Source organism: Mirounga angustirostris, unplaced genomic scaffold (assembly GCF_029215605.1).
Source record: "Mirounga angustirostris isolate CCGP_5_RB_7025 unplaced genomic scaffold, mMirAng1.0.hap1 SCAF_14, whole genome shotgun sequence".
In the NCBI taxonomy this organism is placed as follows: domain Eukaryota; kingdom Metazoa; phylum Chordata; class Mammalia; order Carnivora; family Phocidae; genus Mirounga; species Mirounga angustirostris.
Window position 1 is genome coordinate 85,808,142 of NW_026991722.1, and position 18,357 is coordinate 85,826,498.

Below are 18,357 nucleotides of genomic sequence, written 5' to 3' on the forward strand. Positions count from 1 at the left end.
AGGCAGACCGAATTCCTCCAGGAGCCAGGGGGCCTGGGGGAGAGGCGTGCAGGGAAATGTGCCAGAGAAGAGGAGACGCAATGCAGGACAGCAAAGTCGGAGATGTTGTCTGGGCTCAAACCGTCGAAGGCCCACTTGTGGGCCACACGAAAAAACATTTGTTTCAACCCTAGAGCTCTGAGAAGCCATGAAGGATTCTAGGCAGCAGGAGGTATGGTCAGATTCACGTTCTGGAAAGTTCCTGCAGGCGGTGGTGAGGAAGGTGGTCTGGGAGGTGAGAGAGGAGGTGGCCGGACTCCGGGAGTATGCAGCCACAGCACTTGGCGATGGGCTGGACTGGGGGGAGGGGGCATCGAGAGGAGAGATGGAGACATCCAGATGGAACCACGAGGTTGGAGGTCCTGGGCTTTGGCTTCGTTGAGCTCCAAGTTCAAGTCCGGCTATCTGTGCTTCACCAATGGCGACGCTGAGCAAACCTCAAGTAGCCCCAGGTGGAGTGCTCACACAATGCCGGGGGCGGGGCTACACTGATCATCGATCAATAAATGATTGATTGATGATTTCGCCAGGATTTCTGTGACAATGATTGGGTGAGAGAGGTATTAGCTTTGTTACCGGCTGCGGAGTGTCATGAGGGCTGATCGATGAGCACAGGGCTGTTGATGGCGATGAAGAATATTGTCCCCATCAGTTAAGGGGTTGGAGGAATGCTGTCCATTCTCCACACTTGGCACTGAGCTCAGAGCTTCATGTACGCTGTCTAATCGAATTCTGTCACCTGTCTGGTGGTTGGTATTCTTACCCCCCAAGGTGAGGAACTGAGCTCCAGAAAGATGCTTGTAGAGAGGTCTAAGATCACCCAGAGGGTGTCAGCAGGCAGATGCCAAACAATCTCTATCTGGATTAGAATCTCTTGTGACCCACCCCCGGCTGCCCAACTCCACCCAGATGCCCTGAGACTTCTCCGAAGGCAGATTTCGCTTTGAGATCTTCCAGGTCCCCGCTGGTGTGGCTCATTCATTCAGCAGTATTTACTGAGCACCTAACATGGCAACCGCTGTCCCGGGCCACAAGATACATCTCGAACAAGACAAATATCTCCGCCTCCGTGGGGCTGACATTCTAGCAAATGAGATGGATGATAAAATGAGGAAATCTGTAAGAAGGTTGGGGTCCACAATTCTGGTTGAGATCACTCAGGGAATCCAGGTTGGCAGAGACAATGGCCCAGCAGTCAGCCCCGGGACATTCCAATGTCAGGGCGCAGGGATGAAGCCAGTGACTAGGAAATGCAACCGAGGAGGGGCGGCCAGGGGGTAGGAAGGAAGCCACAAGCGGAGGGAGGGTACCGGCCTCCCTGACCTCTCAGGTGAGGCGTGGCTGAGAAGTAGCCATTGATTTGGACACGAAGAGGTCAGTGGCAGCTGAGATGAGTGCCATTTTGATGGAATATTTGGGGCAAACGTCCACTTGGAGTAGTGTATGGGAAACTGGGAGAAGGTGTGGAGAAAGACGCGTGATGGCTCTCTTTGCTGCTGTCCGCTGGGCTGGCGACGGCAAAAGCCTGTACCCCAAAGGGACCTGCCAAGGCCTCTGTCCCGGACGTTCACGGGGCCTTCCTGCATTCGCATCAGGACCAGATTTTCGGAGCAGAAGCAGTGGAAGCATCCGAGGGTTCCGGCCGCTTTCCCTGGAGCAAGCTCAGGGCACTGGTACCCAAATTAGTCCCAGAGGATTTGGCCCTGCAGTGGCTGGCCCGGGGCCAACTTCGCCATGCCCAGCGCTTTTAGGGGCCCATGCAACTGTTTTAATTTTTGTTACAAGCAGAGAAGAAAATGAACTTACAGGTCAAATATGATATACAGGTATACCTGTCTATGTATGTACGTGCGTATGGATGTTTATACATATGTATATATGAATGTTCTGGGCTGACTTGGATCCCACCTCAAATCCACGTGTTGCAGTCCTGGCCTCCAGAAGTTCAGAATGTGACTGCTTTTGTATTTGGAGAGAGGGTCTTTAGAACGGTCATTAAGGTTAGGCGAGGTCATTGTGGTGCGTCCTAATTTCATACGACTGGTGTCCTTACCAGAAGACATCAGGATTCAGACGTGCGCAGAGCAAAAAGGCGGGGAGAAGGCATCCAGCTCCAAGCCCAGGAGGGAGGCCTCACAGGAGACCAACCCTGCCCACACCTTGACCTCGGGCTTCCAGCCTCCAGAACTTTAAGAAAATACATTTCTGTTGTTTAAGTCGCCCCCCACCAAGCTAGGGGACCCCCAGGTATGACAGCCATAGCAGACTAATAGAGTGTACTTAAGTATTACTAATATTATTTGCCTGGATACCAATATCGTCATGAAATATAACTTTTTTTAATCCATATATGTTTGAACGGAAGAAGGGGCCCATGAAGGCAGAAGGGCCGAGGGCCCAGGCAGGTCACGATGCAGCCCTGGACTGCCCTCACCCTGCAGGGTCCTCATGCTTGACTGGTCCTGGCCACAATCACCTCTGTTCTCCCAAGGTCACCTCTGTTCTCTGAAATACATCTGCCTCTTGGCCGGCTGGTGAACGAGGAGGGAGGGGCAGAGAGAATGGCTCTTAGTGGAGCTCTTAGTCTGAGCCTTGGATTGTGGGTTCTACTGCACCCCACGCACAGTGGGGTCCCTGAGAAGCCAGGTGGCTTATCGGCCCTGGAGGCAACTGAGTACAGAGCCAGTGCCGAGCCTGGGAGTCCTCTCCGCACAGGCCACGCAGACCCACCACCCTTCTCTGGGCTCTGAACGTGGGCCCTGTATTCAGAGCATGACCCCAGGGCGTGGGAGTGGCTTTGTGGGGCCGAGGAAGAGCGTCCCTCAGATTCACGCGATGCCAGGAGACAGAGCTATGAAAAGCTTACCCAAGCTTTGGACCCCAGAGATCTGGGCTGCATCCCAGTCCCACTGCTTACTTAAGCAAGGCCTGTGGCTTCTGGGAAGTCACCTCCCCCATCTGTAAAATGGTAATAATGGTAACACCTCCCTCAGGGGGCTTGTGTGAGGATGGATGAGCTAATGTATGGACGCACGTCCAAGTCCTCCTCCCTCACCTTTGTGCACAAGGGCTCCTCCTCAGAGATCCTGCAGACCCCTGTCTGAAGCTGTCCCCTCTGCAGCCTTGGGGACCCATCCTGACTCCCTCGTTACTTCCTTCAGGGGCCTCTCGGGCTCTGGAATGTTTGGTTATCCACTTGCCTCTTCCCCATCCCCCCGACTACCCTGTGTGACCACGGAGGGCGCCGGGCAGGCCTCTGTCTCCTCTGCTCTCTCCCCTGTGCCTGGGCATAGCCAGGCCTCCGTGGACGTCTGCCGTTTGCCCTTCCTCTCTCCTCCCTCGCTCTGTTCCAGTCACTGTTCCAGTCACACTGCTCTCTTGGCCGCTCCTCAAACCCACTGAGCATGCTCCCGCCTCAGGGTCCTCACACTGGCAGTTCCCTCTGCCTGGAATGCTCTTCTGCCACGTTTCCGCATGACTGGCTCCCTCACCGCCTTTGGGTCTCGGGAGCCTGCCTTTCACCTAGTGAAAAATAATGCCTTCTTCCGACCCGCACCCCCTTCTCCCTTACCCCTGCTTTTCCCGCCTCCCCTGCAGCCCTCATGCCAGACGGCACGCGTGTGTCCTCACGGGAACATCTGCTCGTGAGGGCAGCGCTGGCTGCCCCCCACCCCCTCCGCCCCACAATGCTCTGGTCTGGAGAAGGCTCCAGTTCATCCTTGATACAGAATAGATGAATATGGGAAAACCCCATGATCCAGAATCAAACAAAATGGATTTCTCGGATGGAATGTTTCCTGGATCCTGACTTCAGCAAATGACACAGGAGGCTCAGAAGGAGAAGGCATCAGGGAGGGCGTGGTTGGGGCAGGAGGGGGTCTGGCGAGATCCTTGTCTCCCTCTTCTCCTTCTGTGAGGCCCAACCTGCCAATCCCAGACACCCTGAGAGGGATGCTCTGACGTTGTCCGTTCCCAGGAGAGAGACCGTGATATCCTTTGTCCTGGCCCGACAGAGAGAGACCCGTTAATTCAGGTATTTTGGTTAAAAAAAAAAAGATCTTTTGTCTCTAGGGCTTTCTGATTAGCTCTGAGTTAATGAGAATGTTCCATCAGGCAGAACATGAGGGGCTTTCTGGCGACCCCAGTGCTTGCTGTTACTTCTCCACTAAGTGTCTCTGCTGGGCCGGCGGGCCGCTCCCGAGGGACCCAGGCCCCAGTGGACAGGCAGGCGACAGGCATCTGCAGGGCAGACGTAGAGGGGGGTTGCCGGGGTCACTGGGGCCCCAGAAGCCCCTACCCCCATCTGGGGGTGTCAGGCTCCTGGGAGAGGTGATGATGCAGAGTCACGAGAGAGGAATACCGGGTCAGGCTCTGTCTTCGAGCTGTTTCCATGGGGCTCCTGAGAGCAAACGTTGTCCGTGAAATGCTTGGATGAACAAAACTGTGGTTGAAACCACTTGCCGAAGAAAGGGGAGCGCAAGAGGGCCGAGCAGACGCCCTGGGGGCCTGGGAGTGGTCTCCCCGGGCTGTTCCTGGGAAATGGGACGCCTCCGTGTATCGGGCCACCACCGGGGATGAACACAGGCTTTGGGTCGGCAGACCTGTGTGCTCATCCCAGCTCTGTCCCTGTATGCTATGCCACTTCAGCCAAGGGGGCTCATCTCCGAAGCTCAGTGTCACCTTCTAGAAAACCAGCCCACGGACACTCACGTCACAGACCAGAGCGGGATCAGGGGACCTCAGGCATGGCCGTGTGTCCAGCAGAGGCCGGCTGGGGCTTAGCCCACGTGGACGTCCTTTCTTCTCTCTTGCCTTCGGTCCCCCCTCCCCAAATGCTCCCAGGGTCCTCATTCAGAGCCCAGCTCTGTGCTGGCTGCGAGACATGATGATGCGGGAACATGGTCGCTGCCCTCAAGCCGCTTCTAATCCAGGGCAAGGAGGCGGCCATGCAAACAGCGCGGACATCGTGCGGGCAGCGTGGACGGACGTGCCAAGGCAGGCGGCCACTTTGTCACCTTGCTTTCGTTGGAAGGTGGCCCTTTGAGGGCGGGGACTGCGGGCTCCGAAGGCCTCATGGAAGAGCTGGACAAAGGGATACTTTACTTCACCAGAAGTGTCCCTTGCTGGTAACTTCGGTCAGCCCTGGGTATTGACCACAAAGGACCTCCAAGAAGCCACACACATGGCAGGACCCATGTCCCTCACGCACCGGAAGCCCACAGACCCCCAGATGGCATTTGCTGCGTACAGAGTTCCAAGAAATGCGGCTTTCTGGTCTCCGGACTCCCTGCAGCAGAGAGGTGGCAAATTCGCATTTGAGGGAAGGACTCAGGACCCTAGAACGCACTGGTGCGTTGACAGTAGGAAGATGGGAACTCATAGAATTACAGAAGACAGACAAGAACCAAAACAATACTACAGCTCCTGAGAGTAATTGGTCTGGGGCCATTATTCAACCCGAGAGCATCACTGCAATTAGAGTGATATGATTAATGACCAGGATTCCTCTCTTCCTTCCTCCCTTCCACAAGCACTTCCAGACTCCATTTGTGTACCAGGCACCGTGCTGGTGTTAGGGATACGGACATAAACGTTTGTGGCTCCAGACACTGGCACAAGGTCGAATGCAAGAAAAGACTGTGACGCCCACTCGGGCTTACTGAGTGACAACCAAGGGTCTGGGCACCACGCTAGCATGTTTTACGCACATTTTCTCCTTTAAGTTTTGTACCACCCTGGGAGGTACGTATAATTCACATTTTACAGAGGAAGAGACTGAGGGTCAGAGATGGAAGAGGCTTGGCCCCTGCCAGACAGTGGTAAGTGGTGGTGTCAGGATTTGAACGCGGGCCTGCTCTCGAAGCTCCAAGCCCCTTCTTTTCTCCTGTCCTGTCCCTTGCAACCGAGTGTGTGTCGGAGTCTCCCAAGAGTATGCTGTGCATTTATTTGTTTATTTATTTATAAAAATGATTTTATTTGTTTGAGAGAGAGAGAGACAGAGAGAGAGAAAGAGAGACCACGAGCAGGGGGAGGGACAGAGAGAGAAGCAGACTCCACGCTGAACAGGGAGCCTAGGACCCTGAGATCATGACCTGAGCCGAAGGCAGACGCTTAACCAACTGAGCCATCCAGGCGCCCCTCTGCTGTGCATTTATTTGGTTGGTACCATTCAAGACAATTTTTGGTGGCACATAAATATTTGCAAAATATTTAATGATTATGTATTTATTTCCACGAGTATCGGAAAATACAGCATGCACACCCAACCTACCATGACACGCTTCTTTATAAATGGATCTTACCTGTTGATAAATGTTTGTCGATTTAAAAAAAATATTAAGTAACAACCCAGGTGGTACTTGGGTATGGCAAAAATCGTGAAGATCATCTGTACTGATGGTATGTGGGGAAAACAGGTATCCTGTGTTTAAGAAAGCAAGGAGGACCCGGTTCTGTGTTGGAAATGATGCTCAGACATGCATACAGGGAAGAGAGGTAGGTGCCCAGAACTGTTAGCTTTGGATCTCCGGAAACATATTTAAGTGGAAAAAGTGTGTTTTTGGTGATGCCAAGCGATTACGGAGTGTCCCCCCACGTACCCCAACACTTACATGCTATGTCTGCTTTCAGGGACCTCTGCCCTCCGGTCCTGTGAGCAGCCCCTCCAGTTCGAGATCTTCCACCAGCTGGGACAGGACCCCGTGCGCTACGACCTCATGGGCTGGCTCCATAGAGCCAAGCCCAACCTCTCGGCCCTGGACGCCCCCCAGGTGCTGCAGCAGTCAAAAAGGTGAGCCTGGCCTGGGATAGGGACTGGCCTCCCCACCGGGGCCACGCCATCCCAATGACTCAGCGAGGGAGGGTCCGTCCAGCAGCCCCATCCCTCAGATCCGATGGGTCCCTGGGGCCAGCTCGGCACAAATGCCAAAAAGCCAAGACTTCTTAACTTTGGCTGCTTGCCTTTCATTAAGTATCTGGAAGATGATGTGACTGGAACGATTTTATGGACATCCTAGGACTAGGGGGTCATAAAACGAAAGCGATAACGTTTTGTGGTGTCAAAAAAAAAAAGCACACTGCTTTCTCTGACAGCTCTGCTCAGAAAGTGTTAGCAGCAAGCGCCGCTTGTGGGCCACAGCTCCTGGAAAATGCTTCTGTGGGTGTATGCGCTGATCCTCCCTGCTTCGCTGCTGGAACCATGCAGGGGCAGAGCTAGGACACCAGAGAGAAGCTGAGAGCACCAGGGAGGAGCTGGGGGGCGTGGGAAGGGGGAGGAGACACTTACTGACCACCCACGGCAGCGTGCCCAGGATAAACGCTCCATAAGTATCTTGCTAATCCTTACAACAACACTGCCTCCTTAGCGCCATTTCACAGATGGGAACACTGAGGCCCCAGTCGGTGAAGTGGCCCTCCTTTGATCACACAGCAAAAGAGTGGCAGCACTGGGATCCACTTGGGTCTATGTACGTGGTCCTTGCCGAAGTTCTCGGCACATGATGGTCCGAGTCGATAGGAAAGCCCGTATGCAGGAGGGTTCAAGGGTATGCAGCTCCTGAAAGGAGATCAAGTGGTGGGGGGGGTCGGCAAAGGAAGGTCCACGAGCACAGAGAGGAGAGCATGGAGAGCCAGGGGACCTGAGTCAAGTCCCAGCCCTGCCCCTCCTCACCTGGGTGACTATGGGCAGTCTCTTTCTCTCCCTTGGTTTTGTTGGCTTGTTTGGCTTCCTTCACCATAAAATAAGTGTGTGTTGGACCAGGCTGCAAGATCGGGTGGATACTGCACAGCCTTGGAGTCAGGCAAATGTTCAGCTTCTCCTTTCACCGCCTTTAAGCTGCGAGATGTGGGCCTCAGTTTCACATTCGGAGAAGTGGGAATGACGGGGCCAGGCTTCCGTGTTTGCCGTGAGGCTTTGGTGGTATAACGTAGCGGAGGGCTTACGATGGAACCTGGTTCAGAGCAGGCCCTCCCCGCATACCTGTGGCCTCATGCATCCTTGGGCTCTAACGTCCCATGGCTCCAGTCCTCTGGGCAAGAGGTGGAGGGGCAGGAAAAGGGGAGGTCAAGCCTTGTTGACCCGATGCTCTGGCGAGTGAGGGACATTCGGGGAAGAAGGAACAGCATGTATAAGGTTGTGGCCCATGGGAGTGAAAGAACACGGCAGGATTGAGGGTAAATTCTATTAGGATGTCTTGCGTGCTTGAGAGCCAAGCATTGGTGATTTTTGAGAGCAAACGGTGCTGTTTTAAAGGTGTAGTTTTACCCCCAGGAGTGCCAGATACACCAGATTCACTGCTGGTCTAACATTCCAATTTCTGGGTCCCACCCGATCTCTTTGGGGACTCGCTTTGTCCACAGGCTTCCCTGGAGGTGCTTATGCACACTCAAGTTTCACTGCTTTGGTCCAACCCTTTTGTTCCATATGTATCAAGCTGAGACCCAAAGCAGACATGACCTGCCCAAGGGCACACCTCCCACTGAAAACCGCCAAGTCAGATCTACCCACCCCAGGGCTGGGGCAGTCCGCAGATGGGGGTCAGGGCTATGGGCACAGCCTCTTCTCCCTGTACCAGGGGGTGGTGCCCACCTCCCCCATGGCCCTGACCTCTCCTCTCAGAGCTCCTGCTTCTGGGGTGGGGGCCTCCCCCAGATCCTCCCCAGCTTTTTATTTCAATACCAGTGTAGTCAAGCCATTGTGAATCTTTGTGCTCTGCCAGGCATTTAACCACTTTAAATACCTTTGGATCGTTTGGACGACGATCCTTAATAGTTTGGATAGTCTGGTGAGGCACAGAAGGAGGCAGATAGCAGGGCGGCCTGGATTGCAGAGAGTGATGGAAATTGCTTGCGTGCTTTCACTGGAGGGGGAGGGGGCCGATGGGACCCCGGAGGCACGAGGCCATCTCTGGCTTCCAGCCCCATTCAAGGGTACCGCAGAGTCTTCCCGGCCTTCTTCGTCCTTATTGGCCCAAATAAGAAGGCAAGGCAGCTCAGATTCCTCAGAACAGATGCGGAGCCCTGGCCCTACAGCTGTGCATTACAGGGGTGCCGAGGGAAGGCCCTGTCTGCCGCTGGGCATCAGGCCGGGCATTTCACTGATACTATCTTGCAGGGCCAGAAACCGCCTCTTCAGCCCGTGAGTTGTCCATTCTTGCATGAACTGTATAGTCTAAGCACCTACTATGTGCTGGACCCAGGGACCTACTATGTGCTGGGCCTGTTCTAGGGAGAACCAAGGTGGCTTTGCTCCCTAAGAAAGTGCAGGCTCAGTGGGATTCCCGCAGGCCCATCAGTGTCGAGGATAGCAGTAGGTCTTCTCGCTGCTCTTGCTACTCGAAAATCAGGGGAGGGAGAGACCCGGAGAAAGAAGCTGGCATTTGCCACAGAGCAAAGGGACTGTGGATTAAAGTGTGGCAGCTAGGAGGTGTATTTCAAGGGGCGGGTTCAGGAAGCAGGTTCGCAAGAAGTGAGGTGGGCCCATTCCCCGTGAGCCCCTAAAGTCCCTCTCTCTTTCCTCTCCTCCCTGCCAGGGAGGAGGTGAGGAGCCTGTTCCAGCCCCGGGCCAAGCTGCCCCCCGTGTGCCGGGCCGTGGCCGGCCTGGAGGGTACTTCCCAGCAGGCCCTGCAGAGGAGCTGCGCAGTGAGGAGGGCGTTTGCCAGCAGCTTTGCCGCTGTGAAGAGGAAAGCCCCGTGCTCCCAGATCAAGCTACAGATGGTGAGCGGGAGCCCTGTCCCCAAGGAGCCGGGGCCTCCACTGCCCCGCTCCCACCCTCTTCCGGGATGAGTTATCAGCCCGCATCATCTCTCACCTCTTCAGCAAGTCTGGAGGGGCAGGTCTCACCCTGTGCTCCCCAGAGGAGGGAGCTGAGAAACGTCCACCATCCCGTCCCTGATCTATCCAAATCTGAGGCCAAAGGCTGGGCTCCTCCGTGTTGCCTTGAGCAGCTGTGGCAAGTTCCCAGGATCCACGAATACCCTCCTGACCCGGGTGACAAATATCACAGCCAATCCAGCGCCACCTGAGCTTCCTCAGCTGTCCAATGCTTCATTTTCACCATGAGGCTCTTGTTGGGGGAAGGCGGTGGGATCTAGCATCGGCTGCAAATAGGTCACCGAGACACATCAATAACAAATGAGAACGCTGTGATTGGTCAGCGGTCAGGCTGAGTCCAGAAGGTGGGACATGGGAAGGGCAAGTTTTGAAAAAAGAAAATCTCATAGCATATTATACCGGAAAAGCCTCTAGGCCTGGGTCCTGGGTTCTAGCCCGCCTCGTCTGCGAGGGGTCTGTGTGACCTGGGGCCCTCTGGCTTGCCCTCAGTCGGTTACAAGGGCTGTTATAAAGTTCCCCTTTTTCTCTTGAGTGCGAATCAGGCCGTAGATAGGCAGTCCTTGGTATAGGACTTGGGGACCCCCAGAGATGCCCAGGCTAGGCTGAGTGTATGTTTGGGGAGCATCCCTGTCCGTCTCACCTCAGGGCAGCGGGCCTTGACTCTGTCTGTCTCCTCTTGGTCCTAGGATGCGCTGACCAGCATGATCAGACGGTCTCAGATACACTTCATCCACTGCCTTGTGCCGGGCCCGGCGGTGAAGAGCAGGGGCGGGCAGGGGTCTCTGACCCCAGCGCAGCTCGGCAGAGATAAACTGGGGACAGGCGGGCCTCTGTCCTTGGACATCCCGGCATTGAGGGTGCAGCTTGCGGGGTCCCACATCCTGGAGGCACTGCGTCTGCACAGGACAGGTAAGAGACAGCCAGGGAGCGAGCACTTTGTGTCTGAGTCCTTGACATGCCCGCCAACTGGTAGCAACAAAGGGACAGGAGCACCAGCTACATGCCTGAGCGTTCCATGCAGCCTCCCATTTTCTTCTGTAAAATAGTGAGCCCGTGAAAGGGAAGCTATGATTACAGATGGGAAAACAGAAGCTCCGAGAGGTGTTAGGACATGCTCAGGGTCATGCAGTGGTTGGACAGGGCAGAGTTAAAGCCCATCTTATCTCCTGAATGACATGTGCACTCCTGGAAAGCTAGGGCTGTGTCCGGCTCACCTTCCTTTCAACAGCAGATGTCCAGGGAGCGTCTACCTTGGGATGGCGAGTGGGATTCCCACAGTGAGCAATACCTTGATCTTAAGATGCTCAGCCTGGTTTGGGAGCTCAGGTGGGAACACGTAACAGGCATACGTCGTCACCCGGGGATGCAGGAAGTACCAGATGCATAGAGAGGAGGGAGCTCCGTGCTCTCCCTGGGGAGACTGGGGCAAACCTCTGGGAGGAGGTAACGTCTTACTTGGGTCATGATACAAAGTAAGCAGCTCATGTCTGGGAGGTAGAATGCGAGGCAGATGGATCAGCATATGCAAAAGCCCAGAGGCAGGGGAGAGCCTGGGTTTTTGGGGACTGGGGGGGTTCAAGATGCGCAGGGCAGTTGCGGCTGATGAGGCGGGCCATCCGCTTTTGGAGGTTTGGTTTTCAGCGGGTCAAGCTGAGGAGATAAAGAGGGTGGCAGGGGGAAGACAGGAGTTGAATCAGAGGAATAAGTCTTTAGGTCTATATTTTAGAAAGCAACCATGTGGCTGAGATTTCCACATAGCTCATCTTAGATGCTGAGTTGGCTCCAAATCTTTCTGATTCCTTTCTGCCTCTCAGACCCCAGAGGCCACCATGTGGATTCCCCTCCCTGACGTTAGAAAGGCTCAGGCATGTCATTGTCTCTGCAGAGGATGGGGTGGGGAGCCTGGCGAGGTGGGCACCTGTTCATTGAACTTCTTTGTGGTCACTGGCGCCCGGCTTGTGGCCGTGGCCCTGTGTCCTGCCACCCCCTTAAGAACCAGCACCAGGAGCACCAGGAATTTGACAGAGAAGCTGGAAACAACTGGAAGCAAAAAAGAGACGCTTCTCGGAGAGTCTCATTGATTTTTCCTCCTGCTTGCATAACCACGGGCAAGGGGTGACAGATAATGTCACAGGGGAAGAGCAGAATGGCCACAGTGGTGGCCGATCGATTCTGTCCGGCTGGCTGGCTGGCAGGAGGCACTGGGCCTTTGCAGATACTCTGGACTACTCTGTTAGAGCCCCCGTGTGCATGCTTGGTCAGCCGTCTCCATCCTCAGCCTGGGGTCCTCACTGCGGTGTCTGCCCTCTGCATTCTCAGTGTAGTTGCCTGGGGCAGGACGAAGTTTTCCAACCAAGTAAAGATTTGATGTCTCATGGTAGAACTTTCCACTTTCTGCCTCCCAGGCCTGGTCAGTTCCTCAATTTTTTTCTGCTCCAAGTGGCTCCTGTGTCTCTTACACCATATAAGAAATACATGGTGCACACATGGATACACACACCTATCAAATATTTATGATTTTGAATTTGTGCACATCTGTGCATGTACCCACGTGCACACAGAACGCATACACATATATGCAGGGTATTGAGTGCCTATGGTGTGCTAGCCCTGTGTCAAGACATATAATGACTGATGTCATTCTTACCAAGCCCTTAGCACAGCGCCTGGCATATAGCAAATGCGCATTAAACATCACACATTGTGCAGCCTGGTGGGCGTGGCTCAGACCCTGGAGCCGGTCGGCCTGGGCTTGGCTGTGGCCAACACCGGGCAAGTCCCTCGATCATGCCTCTTTCCTCTGCCCTAATAGCTCAGGTCTCAGGGAGCTGATGAGCTGTTTGATGAGTCAGTAAGAGACTAACAGAGAAGAGTTGCCCGGATGTGGGAAAACCTCAATGCATGTTAGCATCTTATACACATCCATCATCAGATTCAATCCTTATAGTGGCCCCGTGACCAGATCCTGTTATTCTCAGCTGACAAGTGAAGAACTTGAATTTCAAAGAGATGGGATCATTCGTGATAGGTCAGGGGGCTAATAAGGGCAGAAATGGGATGGGAGCCCAGATCAGTCTGACCCGAAAGGGCACGCTTGTAATCTCCCAGCCCCCGTCTCTGCATGGTCAGCATCCTGTGAACCTGGCCTAAGACTTCTTCACCCAAGGAGGCTTCCTGGATTTACCACATGAACCCACCACCATCACTCTGCCTCAAGGTTCATGCATTTGGCTTCTTGTGAAGTCTCAAAGTGGAGTCAGATTTTACCAGACCTTCTGCACCTTCTCCCATCCAGCCAGTGGAGGGGTCTTTTTGAGCCAACTGAGGGTCTGCCGTGCCCCTTGCATCCAGGACCAAGTCCAAACCTTGAAGCTTGGAATTTGACTTCAATTTCCTTTGGGATCTGGTCCCTGCTTGTCTATGACCTCATTGTTGGCTACTCTCCACTGGATTAGTTACAGTTACTGTCTGGGTCTGAATCCCAGCTGGGGGAGTTACTATCCTTGCCACTTTGGGCTAGGTGACTTGAACTCTCTGGGCCTCAATTTCCACATCTATAAAATGGGTCCAATGATGGAGGTCCCTGAGTGTCTATAACACAAGGAAGTTGTTAACCTAGCATCTGGTACACAGAAGTGCTAAGTAAATGCTGGTTTCTTCTATGATTAAGGAGCCAGCCTTGGGTTTCCCCTCTCTGGTTCCCTCTGCCAAGATATCCCTTCCATACCCAATCCTGTGGCAAACTCTTACGGCTCCTTCACAGGCCTGCTTTAATGTCACCTTCTCTCAGGAGCTTTCTACGTGCCTCTACCCAGTCTCCCCACAGAGGGGTACACCCATGTCCATCCTACATGCTAGATTTTTAAAAAAACCCTTGAAAATATCCAATGCAGCATTTCCCACATGCAGCTTGTGGGGTGGTCATAAATGTTGGACCAAAAAAATTTTTTCCCATGGTCCAATAGGTTTTAAGCAAAGCCAATCTGGCATCTTCCCTGCGGTGGTCCAAGGAGTCTTTTGGCATTGATGCTGGTACAAGGTGTGACCCTCCAGAGAACAGATGAAAGTGCTGTTTTTTCAAACGTTCAGTGGAGAATTTTATAGGGTTTGTGTTCTGGGGAACACTTTTGGGAAATGCTGATTGAACCCAATCACTTAAGTTGACAAGTGCGGAAATGGAGGCCCCAGGAACTGGGTCCACCCAGCAAGTTCGCTGCAGGCGGGGAGCAGGGCAGGGGCTGCCTGCGAGTCTAGGCCCCAGGCTGGTCTTCTCACTTGGACTCCTTGTTCTTTTGCTTGCTCCGGCCCCGCCCCCACCTCCCCTCCGCTCCCCCCAGGCTATGCTGACCACATGGGGCTCGCTCAGTTTCGCCGGCGATTCCAGGTGCTGGACCCTCTCCTCATGAATAAGTTCACGTTGGCCTCCGAGGGAATAGACGAGAGGAAGGTATGTGGGACAAGAGAGGGTGGAGGCCCTGGGTGGCTTCTGTTCCAGAGGGGATTGCCCCCAGGGGGGGCATCTGGACCAGCGGGGATCGGAGACCCAGAGCACCTGTCTTAGAGCATCACCATGAAAGCTTCCTCAGGGCCTTTGCACTAACAGTTCCCTCTGCCTGGAACCCTCCTTCCCAATTTTGTTGTGGCTTTTGTTGCTATTCAGATGCTGGCTCAGAGCTCCTCACATGATCCTGTCCTAATGTGTGTATAGCACTTCCTTTCTCTGAAATTATGTACATTTCCTCTGTGTTTTCTGGCTTATAGCAAAAGGGCTCAATAAATTGTCCGTTGAATGAATGGATGAATGAATGAATGAACGAATGAATGAATGAATACAAATGCCTAACCTTGTATTTCTGCCCCTGTGTGTCTCCTTTCTCCAACTCCACCATAAACTCCTATGGCCGGAACCTTGTCTTTAACCAAGTGTCAAACCATCGATAGATATTTCTGCCATCGAAAGATATTTCTGCCGAGAATGGCCACTGGTCTGTCGATGATCACAAAGCCCTTTAGAATTTGCAAAGCCCTGCATCCTCCCGACAGCTCTGCAAACCGAGAGCCATTGCATCCCTCTTACAGATGAGAAAAGGGAAGCTCAGGGAGATGAATTGCCTCCCCTGAGGCCACACAGCCAAGCATTTGTGGGTTTTGTCCGTGAACCCAAGTTTGTTGCTTCCAGGGAGGGCGGCTGAGAAGAGCAGGGTCAAACAGCTGCGATTGGCTCCCAGCTGGGGCTGCATGAACGTAAGCGAGCTATGGCATCTTTCTGCCTCAGTCTTCTCCTCTGTAAAGTGGGCATGACAATAATGCCTCCCTCCAGAAAGGGTTTAGAGGATTACATGCAGGGGTGGAGTTCATGGGCTTGACATCGCTACATCATAAGGGCTCAGCGTACGTGAACTACCATCATTAGCCTGAACATCAGTACTGGCGTTGGCATCCTCTTGCAAGGTCAGAGGGATGGCAACCGCGCCACCCAGACCCCATGTTCACAACCACGTTGAGACTCCACCTCCAGGGGAGTGTGCCCACATGTGTCTGAGATCAGCCGCACTGGAATCCTCAATCGGGGAGTCACGAGGCAAGAAGAGTAAACGGAGTCACAATTCTTAGGTCCTTTATGGCTTTTCACTGCAGTAGGGATCAGGGTACAGGTCCCCTCCTGCAGACAAGGCAGCACCTTCGACGTAGCCCTGGGGAGGGGACATCAGACCCGACTGGTGTGGTGCAGGGAAATCCCCTCCCTTGGTGGCAGCCCCTTTAGGAAGTCCTGCAACTGCTTGGCTTAAGGCCACCAGCCAGTCTGTACCGATCTTCACGTGGGGCTCCTTGTCCTTGGTCAACCCGAACTTGATCTGTATTTCGAGCATCTGGAGTGGGGCCATGGAAAAGGTCTTGGGCTCTTCTGCAGTTGAAAACAACACCGAGGTGGGGTGTGGGGGAGTTTTCTGTGGGGGCAATAGGTAGAGCATATGGTAGGATGCTATTCTGGACGACGCAGCAGTCCTCTGTTGTAGCCAAACCGAAACCACCTCCACACACATGCTGGAGGGCCTCGGAAAATGGAAAATTACAAGTGGAATGGACTTGGCTGGTAGTTTTTCGCTTCTTCCCATTCTCTTTTTATTTGCTCACAAATTTCATTTGCCACAGCATAGAATTTCGATAGCGACAAAAGGAAACACCACCCTGCTTCTTATGAAAAAGCTGATAAATATTCATTTGCCAGGCAACGTGATGCCCCATGAATTATACATGAACACGTGCTTGGGTGGGCAAACCGTCAGCCTCTGTGTGCAAAGCAGTTGAGACCTCAGGATTGAAGAGGACAGGTTTGACAGCTGGGAGAGGTCAATATTGTCCTCAGACGCTAGATGGCAGCAGAGAGAATTCATTGTCAGGGTGTGAAAGGGGCCCTGATGAGGTCCCCTGTGTGCCGGATACGTGGTACCCCACCAGGACTCTTTCCCAATAATGCACACTCGTTTGGTGGGCACCTGCTAGATACTTTGTGTTCCTCGAACAAAAATAGCACGTGCCTTTTACCACATATGCGCAAACTCTCATCGCAAAATCGGCACGATGTCAAAAATTTCAGATGCTTCACCTGAAACAGACCTCAAAAGATAAAGTCTTCCCATTCTGGGAATTATCCCCATTTTATAGCAGAGGCAACTGAGGCCATCACCGCCCAGCCAGGTACTGGTGGAGCTGGGATTTGAACTTGGGATCTCAGATTCTGCACGCAGGGCTTTTTTTTTTTTTTTTTTTCTATTGTGGGACAGTAGACACAGCATCAGATTTATCATCTTAGCCATTTTTAAATGTACAGTTCAGTGGGATTGAGCATTCATTGTGTTGTGCAACCATCACCACCATCCGTATCCAGCACCTCCGTCATCTCCTAAAACTGAAACTCTGCCCCCATTAAACACGGACTCCCCATTCTCCCCTCTCCTCCAGCCCCTGGTAACCACCATTCCACTCTCTGTCTCTATGAAGTGGATGGCTTTACCTCATATAAGTAGAATTACACAGTACTTGTCCTTTTGTGTCTGGCTGATTGCACTTAGCAGAATTCCTCAATATTCATCCACAGCTTAGCATGTGTCAGAACCTCCTTCCTTTTAAGGATAAGTGGTATTCCATTGTGTGTATATACAAGCATTTTGCTTATCCATCTGTCGATGGACACTTGAGTTGCTTCCGCCTTTTGGCTGTTGTGGAAAATGCTGCTATGTACATGCATGTGCAGCTAGCCCTTTGAGACCCTGCTTTCATTTCTTTTGGGGTATATACCCAGATGTGGGATTGCTGGATCATATGGTAATCCCGTGTTTAATTTTTTTTGAGAAAATGCCACACTGTTCTCCACAGTGGCCACACCATTTTATATTCCAACCAACAGTGCACATGGGTTCCAATTTCTCCACATCCTTGCCAACACTGGTCATTTTCTGTTGTTTTTGTTTTTGTTTTGATGGGAGCCATCTGAAGGGGTGTGAAGTGGCATCCCACTGTGGTTTTGATTTGCATTTCCTTGAAGATCCGTGATGTTGAGCATCTTTTTGTGTTCACATAAGACTTTTGAATGGGAGCCCTTTGAGGATAGACAGGGCGACTGGTGAATTTCTGTACAAAATGTGCCATCCATGATATGTTAATTTAAAATCATTATCCTTGATTCCGTTCAGCTTTCACCCAGTGTCTGCTTTGCATCAGGCCTTGTGCTGGGTGCCAGAGATACAGGGATGGACAGAACATGATCTCACTGGGTGAGGGAAAGACTAATGTTCTTTCCATGCAGAGGGATGGCTTTGGAACACCCCAGGGAATGCCCCTAAAATGTTTGATGTTTGCAGTCGAGGTGAGGCTGAGGCATTTAGGGAAGACTCATCAGAGGAGGTGATGATTGAGTTGAGCCCTATGGGACAATTTGGAGGAATTAGGTAAGGGAAAGAGTGAAGGGCAACCCATACTGTGTATAGCATATGCAAAGGTCCAGTGGCAAGGTTGCATGGCTAGTTTAGTGTGGCTGGAGCACAAAGGATGCCATGCATCAAGAATAGGGACTGAGGGTGTTGTCAGGGGCTGGGCCATGGGTCCTTGTTGGCAGGACAAGAGAGTCTGGGCTTTATCAGGTGATCAGTAATGGTCACCTGAGAAGTTATTGGCAGGGGCATGGCCTAGAAACCTGACCTTCATTTTTGAACTGGCTTAAGCAAAATCATGAAGGAAGTCCAGTCCACTCTGTCCTTCCATGGTCCTGTCTAGGGAGCAGTATCCTCACCCTGATCTCCAGCTGTTCAAGATGCCCCCGTCCCATCTAGATACCCAGGCACATGGTCGGTTCTCCAGAATGACCCTGTCCCCTGCTCTGATCCCCTTGGGTCCCATTCCTCTTCCCCAGGTTATCCTGTCTAGCTAAGATTATGCATCCACCTGCACTGAAGCCCACCCAGAATGACCACAAATGGTGGACTCTCA

The 18,357-nt window shown here is 52.9% G+C and overlaps 1 protein-coding gene across 1 annotated transcript in view; it reads left to right on the plus strand.

Annotated features, from left to right (window-relative positions):
• MYO18B (myosin XVIIIB) overlaps positions 1 to 18,357 on the plus strand; it is a 231,565-nt gene that overhangs the window by 62,600 nt on the left and 150,608 nt on the right. Inside the window, exons 17-20 of the mRNA XM_064577697.1 lie at positions 6,670 to 6,829; positions 9,570 to 9,753; positions 10,557 to 10,779; positions 14,208 to 14,317. Coding sequence (XP_064433767.1) covers positions 6,670 to 6,829; positions 9,570 to 9,753; positions 10,557 to 10,779; positions 14,208 to 14,317 — 677 coding nt within the window. The remainder of the gene's footprint in view (positions 1 to 6,669; positions 6,830 to 9,569; positions 9,754 to 10,556; positions 10,780 to 14,207; positions 14,318 to 18,357) is intronic.